Source organism: Barbus barbus (genome assembly GCF_936440315.1).
Source record: "Barbus barbus genome assembly, chromosome: 14".
Classification (NCBI taxonomy): domain Eukaryota; kingdom Metazoa; phylum Chordata; class Actinopteri; order Cypriniformes; family Cyprinidae; genus Barbus; species Barbus barbus.
Genome location: NC_136742.1, coordinates 24,943,050 through 24,956,725, shown reverse-complemented (window position 1 = coordinate 24,956,725; position 13,676 = coordinate 24,943,050). Strand labels below are relative to the sequence as shown.

The 13,676-nt window shown below is 36.5% G+C and overlaps 1 protein-coding gene across 2 annotated transcripts in view; it reads left to right on the top strand.

Annotated features, from left to right (window-relative positions):
- LOC306880339 (calcipressin-2-like) overlaps window positions 1-13,676 on the top strand; it is a 70,921-nt gene that overhangs the window by 49,254 nt on the left and 7,991 nt on the right. For both annotated transcript variants that reach the window (XM_079433820.1, XM_079433821.1), the window contains 2 exons: window positions 7,702-7,875; window positions 9,200-9,371. In XM_079433820.1, coding sequence (XP_079289946.1) covers window positions 7,702-7,875; window positions 9,200-9,371 — 346 coding nt within the window. The remainder of the gene's footprint in view (window positions 1-7,701; window positions 7,876-9,199; window positions 9,372-13,676) is intronic.

Genomic DNA, 13,676 nt, shown 5'->3' with positions numbered 1-13,676 from the left:
AGAAGAGTGGAAAAGCATAGCACCTCGATTTTTTTCCTTGATGGGAAGGCCAATCATTCCATTCTAATGGAGTCTCCAGCCATATCTGCTGTTTACATTTTAGTATTGTCATCTGACGCAGTTTGTACTCGCGTTGGTTTGTCTTGGCAGGAAAGCAACTATCTATGTGAAGTTAAGTGAGGTGTCACTGGGCTAATGTGTGTTATTTTTAGCATCTCTCTTATCCTTGATGGACTTTTTATCTGTCAAGCAAAAAGCTGGTAACTGAGTGTGTCAGTGCGCAGTAATTTCATGCTTTAGTGGGTTGAGATCATACAGCAACCCAGACGTCACCAAAGGCTGTTTATAAACTAACATGGCTGCTTGGCTGCTTCCAAAACAAATGAGTTTTCCCTCTTTTTCTAATATAATTCACCCTGATTGGTCCTTTAACGCTCCATTCTCACCTAAAATGGACATGTTCTTGAGAAGGTCAGGTAAAATTGTTTCACTGACGTACTTTGTGATTTTTATCCCATCCGATTCAAGCATGTCTGTTTTTCTCGCACAACTTCAGTTAAAACCTACAGTGCGTAGCAATGTGTTTTTTTTTTTGGCTACCTTATGAATTGTGTTTTGTGATTGCGATATACTGACCTTCATAAAATACCATAACTAAAAGCTTCCACCTTCATTGCGTATTTCACAGCTTTCCTAAAAAATTAGTCGTTGGTATAAACTACAACCAATCCTAAATGCTGTATATATATAGATTCGGAACGACATGTGTGCGTAAATTATAATAGATTGTTCATATTTCAGTGAACTAGTCTTTCAAAGCTTGGCTTTAATTGAACATAACAATAAATGTAAAAATATGGAATATGAGCATGCATGCATCATTAAACAAATTAAAAAACATCTCAAAATGGTGCTTTTGTCAGAGCAGACGCATCTAAAACAAGGCTGTGATGAATAGAAGTATAGTCGTTTAATATATTATACTACTATGTGCCTGGAATTGTGCAGAGAGGGATTTAGTTTGAACTGAGTGTGACCCTGGACCACAAAACCAGTCTTAAGTCGCTGGGGGTATATTTGTAGCAATAGCCAAAAATACACTGTATGGGTTAAAATTATAAATTTTTCTTTTATGCCAAAAATCATTAGGATATTAAGTAAAGATCATGTTCCATGAAGATATTTTCTAAATTTCTTACCATAAATATATAAAAACTTCATTTTTGATTTGTAATATGCATTGCTAAGAACTTCATTTGGACATCTTTAAAGGCGATTTTCTCAATATTTTTATTTTTTTACACCCTCAGATTCCAGATTTTCAAATAGTTGTATCTCGGCCAAATATTGTCCGATCCTAACAAACCATATATCAATGGAAAGCTTATTTATTCAGCTTTTATATGATGTATAAATCTCAATTTTGAAAAATTGACACTTAAGACTGGTTTTGTGGTCCAGGGTCACATATGGTATATACTTTAAATAAGGTCAAGGGGATGTTTTCATTTGGTCCACAAAACGTAATATTTTTAGAACATTAAGTTAGTAAAAATACCATTAATGTTAATTGACATTGTGTATGTACTGTCGTCTGAGCTTCATAACGATCATGACTTTCTCTTACATTATTCTCATGACATTTATACCAGCAAGTACCAGATGGTATTTTGTACCACTTTAAATGAAGCCAACTGCTGTTGCTGTTTTTAAATGATGTGTTTCAAAGTGGTGGTAAATGAAGAGCAGACCTGTCCAATTTTGCAGTCTTCAGATATGTGTGTGTGTGTGTGTGTGTGTGTGTGTGTGTGTGCAATTAATTTACTGTGAATGGAAAAAAATACTATGCATCAAAGTCCTGGTGTTTTTTCAGGCAAATTTTAAATATATCATTCCACACATTCTTTTATGATTAGATAAAGTAATATTTTTAGAAAGCCAGTGGCAAAATATTCCACTGCACATAACCCTTCATCCTCCTCCCTTCATCTTGGTGTCCATATTTGTAAAGGAATGTGATTTATTTCCACTACAAATACTTAGCTTTGAAATGTCCGCTGAGGGCTCTCAAAAATTAACATAACACCATGTAACCCATGGCAATAAAGTACAATAATACTTCAGCTATATTTACCTCCATCGCCTTGTTTAAAATATTACGTTTGTTTGCTTATTAATTTGCATATTAGGCCTCATATATTCAAGGCAGAAAGTAATGCCCATAACCTCAGTGTTTCCATTAGGGTTTATGTTCAAACACATTCCAAGGATGTGATTCAGATGTTGTACTGTATATTTTTGGTGTTTGCTAATGCAAACTTCTCTATTATTATTGTTTACCTATGGTGATTTGATCAAACCCCTAACTGTAAGTGTTAAACTTCAGCTTGTAACTCCTCCTGCACTGTTTGTGCTAAGGACAAGTATGATATTTCATATTGTGCAACATGTTTTTACTTTTCTAAGCAATCATTTTAAATTATAAGAACCAGAATATCATAGACAAGCTCCGTTGACTAAGCCGATAAGAAACCACCAATAACCTCACTTAGCAAGCACTCAGAGCATCTTTTCAACCATATGAACCACATACAACATGGCAGTGGACAGCATGGGCAAACACCACCCATAAAAATGTCAAAATGTAGTTCAAAGTGGTGTTGTGTTAGATGCTTTGCAGAAATAAACCTGGTCCGAATTGTGAACAAACCTGAATATCCTTTACAGCACACTGTGCCACTGAAAATTCAGCTTGTATGTGCAAAGCCATTTCTCACAACAAAAATTGGGAAATGTCTGACTGCCTTTTGCTAAAAAGACCAGCATGATGATGACCAAGGGAGGCTAATTAAGCTAGTTAAGATGCCTGATAGGGACACCAGCATCCAAAACTCGGCATATGCTGGTGACCAGCAGTGCTGTGACGGTAGTAAATGATCTCATTTCAAGGTGCAGTGGATCAGACGAATGTGATTTGATCTGCATTTCACACGCCATCAAGTTCTTGTTCTATAATTAGCTCTGGACGCACTTAACATCTTGTAAAACTTCAGGGAAGTGCTGAGTCAGAAACCTGGAGGATAGAAAATGTGCACATATGCACCGCAACTCTCTCATGGACTCATCTGGTGTCACCTGTCATTGCGGAGTCATTCAGAACGAGCCCAGCTGTCAGTGCTGATACACACCTCACGTCCTGACACGGTGGACGTGACATATCCACAGCTGCCATCTCTAGGGACGCTCACTCTTGGCTCAGAGATGAAGGAATATGCTGGAGGTTTCTCAGATTGTGACAGGATTCAAGGTGTATGGCGAATTGACGCTGTGGAAGAAAACTGCCTCAGCTATCCATCTGTCTCTGCAGGAGAGTACCAGCGAGCGGCTCTAATCTTTCATCTTCCCCCATCTCTGGACATTTTTATTGAGCACATTCACTATTGCCTGATGCAAAAAGTGACAACTTTAGATTCTGTGTATTGTGAAGCACTGAGCAAAATCTCTGGTGACTGACAGTGAAGAGTAATTTATAGAAGATGTTTTTATCAAAAGCAACAAATTGTACACTCATCAGAAGATGCTTCCCTTAAGGCAGCAGACTTTAGCTCGAAGTTAACTGGGACTAGTTGCAAAGCTACAACAAATGCAAGTGCTTTTACAACCGTACATTTGAACTACAGTTATACAGCTGCTCCTTGTAAATCAGGCAGCTATCAGTCCCATTAAGAGACCAGTAACATCATGATCTGGCTTTGATGTAATAGTTAGGGATTATTTAAATACATACCAATTAGTACACATACACACTACTGTTCAAAAGTTTGTAAGAGCCTTGCTCACCAAGGTTGCATTATTTAATTATTTAATTTTGTAGCATGCAGTCTTAATATGGAATTGCATTTGAATTATATGAAAATAAAAATATGTATAATGAGTTGCATGGTGAAAAAAATGATTTGCAGGCTGGATTTTAAGTATAAACTATTCACACTTCAGGGGTCATCTTACTATTTGCTGGCAGTTTGAGATCCTTGACTTACAGGGCAACATTCGAAGACTCAATATGGTATTCAAACCAGGAACTTTCTGGTTACAATCCTAAACTTGCATAGTTTATGTGACAGCGATTTCATAATCTCTACCTGAACTTGATTTCTGATACAAACAAAGCACGTCTCTTAGACCTCCCAAAATTTTAAATATCAACCTTCCTGTGTTACGTTTCTCATTTTAGATAATTGTTTGTCATCATATTGAAGTGTTTCACCAGCGGTTGGCTAGAATTGAAGGGCATATTTGAGGGTTTCATGTTGAATACCTATTTTTGGTCTACACGTTGGCCTCACTTCCAAGTGCTTATGTGCTATGCCTTTAAAAGGCAAAGCAAACCCAACACTGAGACGTTAGCCGTTTTAACAGGTCTCTGAAAATAATGCAATTAAATACCTTACCAAGTTGAACAATCAAATCAGGAATGTGATAGCCTACGCACATTTGATGATGTTTTTTTGGAAAATACTAATCAGTCTAAGGTGTTTTTGTTCCAGCAATCCTGTTTCAGATGCTACTCTGAAGGAGAGTTTCATAACAGTGTGCTTTTACTTATTTAATAAGCTATTTAAACAGCTTTTGATAAAGTACTTTTTCCTATCCCAGTTGAAGTCATTTGTTAAGATTGAAGGGGTTTATGAAATATGTTTTAAAACACAAACTTATTTATTTAGGCATTTATTTATTTGCAATTTTGATGCTAGTGGCAGAAATTACCTCACCTCTAAGGTTACAAATGAAGTCTTCAAAAGCATTGAAAATTAATAAGAACCCATTGTATCGCTGCAAAAACAACAAGCATCATGTTTTAAAGAGGTAGTCCACCCAAACTGGAAGATTTTGTCATCACTTACCCTCAGAATGTTCTAAATCTGTGAGAGTGACTGTGTGGGTGTTCTTCTCAAAATGAAGAACACTCACACAGTCACTCTCACAACATGAACATTTTTCTAAATATCTTTTGTTCTATAAAGCAGAAAATAAATATAGGTTTGAGTAAACATGAAGGTGAGTAAATTTATAATATCATATTTGGCATAACATTTATCCAAAGGAATTATATTGCATTCAGTGTCTGTGTTTTATCAGTTCTAGCTTTATATTACCTGGTCATGCTAGTGCCATGCTCTTCTGTTTGAATTATAAATTAAATTATGACAGAATTTTCATTTTTGTCCGAACAATCGTTTTAAATCTGCATGGTGAAGGTTAGAATGCAGTTAAATACAGGTGATTTGGGAAAGTCCTCTCTTTAACAGATGATGATGAGAGTGCTAAGGGTTACCAAGACCCAGCAGGACCGATTACTGAACTGAGAGACAAGCTGCAGATATAATTGCTTTCATCAGTTCCTCTCTTGCACAGGAAATGAATATTAAGTGTCATAACAGACTCAGCCAATCTGTCTCTCCAAAACGGTCCAGTTCTGGCTGAGCTGATGTTCTGTGAGGTGTTCCTAGTCCAAAGACTGCTCTGTCCTGTCATTTTTGTCGATTTCTGTCGATTTGCTGACATTACTTGCAATCATTATCTCACGGCCCTGATAAGATTGATATTGGTGGAACAGGTCTTGCTTGTTTCTGGCACAGTAAAAAAGCATTCCTGCTCGCTTTTCTTTGTCCTCTATGAAGACATATTAATTATTCATGCTTTGACATTTGCCAGTGGACAGAATTGAAATATTTGTAACACTTTATTTTGATAGTCCACTTTAGACATTCTACTAACAGTAAGTAACTTTGTAAATACACGTCAACTAGCAGTCATTGGAGTATTAGTAGACTGTCTGATTAATAACTTCTAACACTTTATTTTGATGGGTCCACAACATAGTCATGGCCAAAAATATCATTACCCTTGGTAAATATGATCAAAGAAAGCTGTGAAAATTAATCTGGATTGTTAATCCTTTTGATCTTTTGTTAAAAAAAAAAAAATCACAAAAATCTAACCTTTCATTGGATAATAAGATTTTAAAATGGTGGGGAATATCATTATGAAATAAATGTTTTTCTCTAATACACATTGGCCACAATTAACAGTACCCTTTTATTCAATACTTTTTGAAACCTCCATTTGTCAGTTTAACAGCTCTAAATTTTCTCCTATAATTCCTGATGAGGTTAGAGAACACCTGACAAGAGATCAGAGACCATTCCTTCATCCAGAATCACTCCAGACCCTTTAGATTCCCAGCTCCATGTTGGTGCTTCTTCTCTTCAGTTCACCTCACTCATTTTCAACAGGGTTCCGGTCAGAGGACTGGAATGGCCATAGCAGAAGCTTGGTTTTGTGACCCATTTTTGTGTTGTTTTTGAGGTTTGTGTTTGGATTATTGTACGGTTGGAAGATCCAAACATGGCCCATTATAAGATTTCTAACAGAGTCAGTAACTTATTGATTTTTTATCTGTTAGTATTTGATAGAATCCATGATGCCATGTATCTAAACAAGATGTCCAGGACCTCCAGCAGAAATATAGGCCCAACATTAAAAATACAGCGGTATATTTCATTGTACACATGGGGTACTTTTTATCCCTGTGTTCACCAAACCCATCTTGAGTGTTTGCTGCTAAAAAGCAAATTTTTTAGTTTCATCTGACCATAGAAGCCAGTACTATTTGAAGTTCCAGTCGTGTCTGATAACTGAATATGCTGGAGTTTGTTTTTGGATGAGCTAGGAGAATTTTTCTTGAAACACTCCCAAACAACATGTGGTGATGTAGGTGCTGTTTGCCAAAAAATGTTTAAAGGTTTTCTGACCCCGAGACTCAACTATTTTCTGCAATTCTGTGTGGTCCTTGGAGAGTCTTTAGCCACTCAAATTCTCCTCCTCACCGTACATTAGGACGCTATAGACATACGTCCTCTTCCAGGCAGTTTCGTAACATTTTCTGTTGATTTGAAATTCTTAATTATTGCCCTGATGGTGGAAATGGTAATTATTAACTCTAGCTCTTTTCTTAAAGCCACTTCACTAATTTGTAAAGCTCAATTATCTTTTGCTGCACATCAGAAATATATTCTTTGGTTTTTCTCATTGTGACGCATGATTAAGGGAATCTGGGCTTTGTTTTCCCTCCTATTTATATTTCTGTGAAACAGGAAGCCATGGCTGGATAATTTCATGTTCATAATAACCCTGGAGTGCTCAAAATTGTGAATATGAATGGGAATATACATCAGAGATATTTTACTCATAACAATTTCTAGGGGTGCCAATATTTGAGAAAAACATTTATTTCATAATGATATTTCCCCCCATTTTAAATTCTTATTATTCAAATGAAAGGTTAGATTTTTGTGAATCTTTTTAATCAAAGAAGGATTAACAATGCAGATTAATTTTCACAGCCTTCTTTGATCATATTTACCAAGGGTGCCGATATTTTTGGCCATGACTGTACAACATACTGACTATTAGAAACTTTGCAAGTATACGTCAACTTATTCTACTAACCCTAAACCTACCCTAACAGTCTACTCTGAGAGTTAGTAGACATTTAGTTGCAAATTAATGAGAATTAGTTGACATGTAGTTACAAAGTTACTTATAGTTGGTAGAATGTCTAAAGTGGACTATCAAAATAAAGTGTAGCCAAAATATTTATCCCTTATTAATTTACATTGTTTATTTTTTGTCTTTCAGGAAATGTTCGAAGCGCTCTTCCTCGCGTACGATGAGGGTGTGACATTCCAGCAGTTTAAGAGCTTCCGACGTGTACGAATCAATTTCAGTAACCCCAAAGCAGCAGCCAGCGCTAGAATAGAGCTGCACGAGACACCTTTCAGAGGAAAGAAACTTAAACTCTACTTTGCCCAGGTGAGAAGTGGATTCAGTTGCCCAAAATTTCTATAATCTCTGTATTTCTAAGAAGGGTACATTTACATAAAAAAGTAGGAGTAGCATGTAACATTTAGGAGTAACATGTAGACAACAGATTACGATACAAACTACGCATCCGTCAAGTAATATGGTGCTTAGATTTGAATTGAAGATGATTGAACAAGTATAAAATGCTGCTCTAAGTGTGCTATTTCTCTGCACCAAATGGAATAATGGATTACTAGAAAATGCAAAAACTTTTATAGTGCCATGCTTAAACATTTAAAAAAAAATTAATGATAGAAAGATACTGAGACATTAGGTAGTCTGTTCTTTATGTACATTTGATCATACATCATGTGTATCGTAATCCTGTAAATTATGTAAAGGTCTCTAACCCTTCTCAGTGAGCAGGAAATGAACTCATATTCCGGATTAGACAACTCCAGTAGGGCAGAATCCACTGGCTGGAGTGGACAGCTCTGAAATAGATGCATTCTGATAGCTGGTATTAGCCGCTTACCAGAGTAGCTGCCCAAATCAGGCTGACATGGTTGTTGCAAAATGAGGGTTCAAAAGAAGGACATCTTGAATATATGAGTGCAGTGTATTGCAGTGTTATTTGCCATTCAGAACTGAGCTGAGAAACATAATATAGAACTGCAATTTAAAGGATGCAGAATTAAAATAAATTGAAATTCAAAGACATTCATGTAACTCATTTTTACAAGCCTTTTCTGAAAGTTAAATTTAAAAAAAAGCTTTGATTTATAAAGATTTATAGGCTTTGTAGATAGATAGAACGAACGAACGATAGATAGATAGACAGATAGAACGGACGATAGATAGAACGTTTGAACAACAAATGTGTGAACGTCTGAATAAATAAGCTTTCCATTGATGTATGGTTTGTTAGGATAGGGCAATACTTGGCCGATTTGAAAATCTAAAAAAATCTAAATTTATTGAGAAAATCGCCTTTAAAGTTGTCCAAATTAAGTCCTTAGCAATACATATTACTAATCAAAAATTAAGTTTTGATATTTATGGTAGAAATATTTACAAAATATCTTCATGGAACATGATCTTTACTTAATATTCTAATGATTTTTGGCATAAAAGGAAAATCGATAATTATGACCCATACAATGTATTGTTGGCTATTGCTACAAATATACCCGTGCCCCTTATGACCGGTTTTGTGGTCCAGGGTCACATTTAATGACTTCTTGAGAAACATCTGGATTGATCCCAGAATCAAGTGTTCCAGCCAGGTCTTTAGTTGACTGCATCCTGGACTAACACACTCTCTGGCTCTTAGGTGCAGAATCCAGCATCCGAAGGAGACAATTTGCACCTGGCTCCTCCCCAGCCTTCCAAACAGTTCCTCATCTCTCCTCCTGGTTCACCTCCAGTTGGCTGGCAACAGATTGACGAGGCAACACCAGTTATTAACTACGACCTGCTTTATGCAGTTGCCAAGCTTGGCCCAGGTCAGTGACAACTCACCAGTCTTTTCTCTCAAACTTTGCCTTTTGGCACAATTATCCTGGTCCATCATGCACTGGTATGAACGGTCATACCCACACCTGAACACTGAAGTTCAGGCTTACGTGCTGGGACATCACGTAGCAATCAATCAAGCACATCCATTACTCACTAGGTTAGCCATTGTCTTGAATTGTCCTCTTCACTGCAGTGCAGGCGATTACATCCACCATCCTGCTCCTAATCAATGCGCACTCTCGGCTGACCTTCAGGGGTGTGTATGTGGGCGACTCCCACTGTGCCCTGATGAGTGGTTACTGTAGTCAGTGCTTCTGGAGCTGTAATGTGTTTTGATTAAAGCTGCCGTGTAGATGCTTCTGTTTATCTGGGTGTTTGACAGTGCAGACGGGGGGCTATGTTTGGTATGGACCACACACACTTATACAGTGGACCTGTGAGTGCCCTGGCCCTCATGGGAACAGCTCAGCCATCTTGGAGTACATAAGCACATTACAAAGTACCGCTGGGTGACCTTTTCAGTGATTCTGGGCATCTCCAGTTCCTAATTAACAGGTTTTTTTATAGCATCATGTATTCAATTACAGATGATGACAGTTCTTCCATAACATTATGTAACTCTGCAGTTAGGTTAGCCATAAATCATCGTTGTCCTTGTCTTTCCATTGTCCACCACTATTGTACCCTTACAAAAAAACAAACACTGGTGGTACTACGGCAGCAGATGAAAATTTTATGATATAACCATTGAGTTGTCCAATAAGCCAAGTAATACATGAAACACTTTATAAAAAGCTTCTTTATGTGTGAAGTGACATACTGCCAAGTATTGTGACCCATACTCGGAATTCATGCTCTGCATTTAACCCATCCAACGTGCACATACACAGCAGTGAACACACACACACCGTGAACACACACCCGGAGCAGTGGGATGCCATTTATGCTGCGGCGCCCGGGGAGCAGTTAGGGCACCTCAGTCGTGGTATTGAGGGTGGAGAGAGCGATGGACATTCACTCCCTCCACCTACAATCCCTGGCGGCCCAAGACTCGAACCCGCAACCTTTGGATTACGAGTCCGACTCTCTAACCATTAGGCCACGACTTCCCTTCCCACCCATGTTAACATTTCTTCCCATGTTAACATTTGATGTGAAAGAATAGTTAATATGAACTAACAAATATTTTTAAAGGATCTTACTAAATGTTAATTTCTACACATTTCAAGTTGTATAAATTAATTAATCTTTTGCACATGCTACATTGTAAAAATGACTTCTTAAGTTTTAATTAATGTTTTTCCAGCAAAAAGATCGAAAATATTCTTTAAACAAAATCAATTTTCTTCAGATGCTTCTTCATAATTTATTAAACTTGTAACAAAAGTAGCATTAGATATTTTCTTCTGTATTGTACATCCAAGTGAAACGTATTATCAAATGAATTTACATTTCATGCTAACAATAATACTTTTTTTTACGTATAGATTGTATGTTGATGGCTATTTTGTCTGGCATATATTTTCCATATTTCTAACTTGTTTATACCTGCCATTGCAATAAGACAAAATAATGTACACTCGTATTACAACATTTAAATGTCCAAATATCTAAATAGCAATACGGTCCATGATACTGACTTCAAGATACGATTTTCTAATTATTTTTTTTTTTTTTTACAAAATTAGATTTAAGGCAAATTATAAATGAAAAGGTGTCCTTTTATTATTTCTCAAGACAAAATGCTGCACTTTTCTTTGTGAAATTGAAATGTCAAATTACAAAATATTAAATACAATTTTAAAAATCTAAATCAAATATATGAATAAATATTACAGATAAAAGAAATCTCTTCATATAAACAATCTTTGCAATCTTTGCTTTGCCTGTGCTCTTTAAAATTAGAGGTAAAAACTGCATTTTAATCACAATCTAAACAAATATGCTGCATACATGCACATGAGCAGTTTTTGATTTAAATTAGACTGTATAATTTCGAAATTTGAAGCAAAAACAGAATGTTCAGACCTTAGCTTTGTAAAACTATACTACATAAAACATCTGCACGAAACAAAAACAGCAGACAGGCTGCATGAAAATTTGTTTAACATCTCAACCGACTTGAATCGTCACATATTTCTATCGATTTCAACCGGCTTGGCATGCATCGTTACATCCCTAGCTAAGATGGAAGAGGCCAGAGAGAGAGCTTTCCGCAGACTTGCTCTTAAAATATCAGTCATGTATAATGCGTCAGCACAGCCAGATCTGCCATCATTGACTCTTGCCTCATGAATATCAATCTTCTCCATCAAAGCTGTATCAACAGGCCCATGTGACCTTGTATAAACAGTGACCTTGTATAAACGACGCAGACTGAATTTCTGCTCTCTGCCGATTTCCAATAATACTAGACAGTCCCAGCCATCAGCTCAGAATTGCTCTGAATCCATCAGCCTTTATCTGCTGGACTGGATTTTTCCAAATTCAAGCCAAACACATAGTTATTGTCAGTTACTTTCACAGCTGGTTTAGACTAAACAATCTATCTGAGATACTTTTTTACCCATAAGAGTGCCATGCGGTTTCTCGTAATGCATCTAAATTTGTCTGTATTATATCACTCAGCCTGATCCATCTGCTGCCCTAGCAAATGCATCATCTTCTTGTGTTCCCATCTAAACAGCTGCTCAGCACATTCGGTCCATCTTGCCTCATTTTGCAATCAAGCAGTTCGAGCATGTGAGTATATGACAGTACTCAGCCACAGGGAAACCAGGCCTAAAAGCTCCGGTTGGCAGTGCATCACTTATGGAACCAGGTCAATAATGAATGTCACCCTCTGTTTGTTTGGTCTATTTTTAGCTGACAGTGTAAAAGGCGTTTGGGGATTATGGAGTAGGAAAATTTGAATTATGCAACAGGGCTTGGCATTATGGACTCTCAGCTATCAAACCCCCAAGGGATCAATTTCAAAATCCTGTGAAAACATCCTGCTGATTCTAAATCTCTCTCTGTCTGGCTCTCTCTAACTAAGTACGAAGAATGTTTAAGCGTAACTCTGATGGTTAACCTATATTATTATGTAATGGAGTTAAGTGATGTGTAAACAAATGAGTCATAGATTATCAGAGTGTTACAACACTTACTCTGTTGTTCAGACAAATACTTCACATAGTTAAAAGCTTTTACAGCTCTAATAATATGAGTCATTGTGAGATGCAAGGCTAACATGCAGATGACACAACCAGATCTAGGACAATGAGATGATAACTCATTTTATTAAGTCCAGGTTACATATCACCTGGACCAATACAGCTCATTTGTTCTTAAGAAATTCCCAGGTTTACCACAACTTAAAACATATTAACATAAAACATCAGAAAATTATTTTTTACTTGTCCCTTAGTTAAAAAAAAAAAAAAAAATGGGAGTCCAAATAGTTGCACATTTGCACCAAAAATACAATTATGTATTGTTGTCAAGCATATGAATTAATTTAAATAATTAAAAATGTACTTTTAATTTTAAATGTTTAATTTTGTACTTTAATTTCTTCATTTATTTTTTAATTAATAATTTAATGATTTAATAATATTTTTTACATTAATTCAAACATAAATCAAAATATACATTTAATTATTATTTATTGTACCCCATTGTGGATTTTTGAAAATGACCTTTCATGCAGTGTGTAACACAGCTCTAAGTGAATGAAAACATCCTGCAAAGTTTTCAATCTGAAAGTGCACCATGTATAAAGTTATTGTCTCTCAAAAGAAATTGTATGGCAAAACTGATAGCATCTCAAGAACATGCAGAGCCTCAAGCCAAGGAAAGATAAGGAAAATATATGTAGTAAAATAACTTATATTTACATATTTATATCTGAATGAATGTCAGTGAAGAAAGATGACCTCTGCAGAAATTAAATGTTCATGCTAAGCAGCAAAACCTTAAACGCTTGATTTAGCTCACCATACCACAACATGCTTGATGGAAAAATGCAGCCTAGCTTGCATATAAGGCTGTTTTACATCACAGTGACACAATACAACACTTACTACTACACACAGATATATAAACATACACAGCAGTGCTAGATTTGTATCAAGTGGCCATATCCCCTCAATGGCTGCTAGGAGGTTGTGTAAGAGAGCCATTCAGAGTTGCATAATCCCAGAGCGGGACACTGAAACCGCTTTACTTCTCTGGTGGTTTCACAGCCTGTTCTGAGGTCAGTCAACCAGGAGTGTTTACACATGTTTAGGGTGAGATGAGAAGCCACAGAC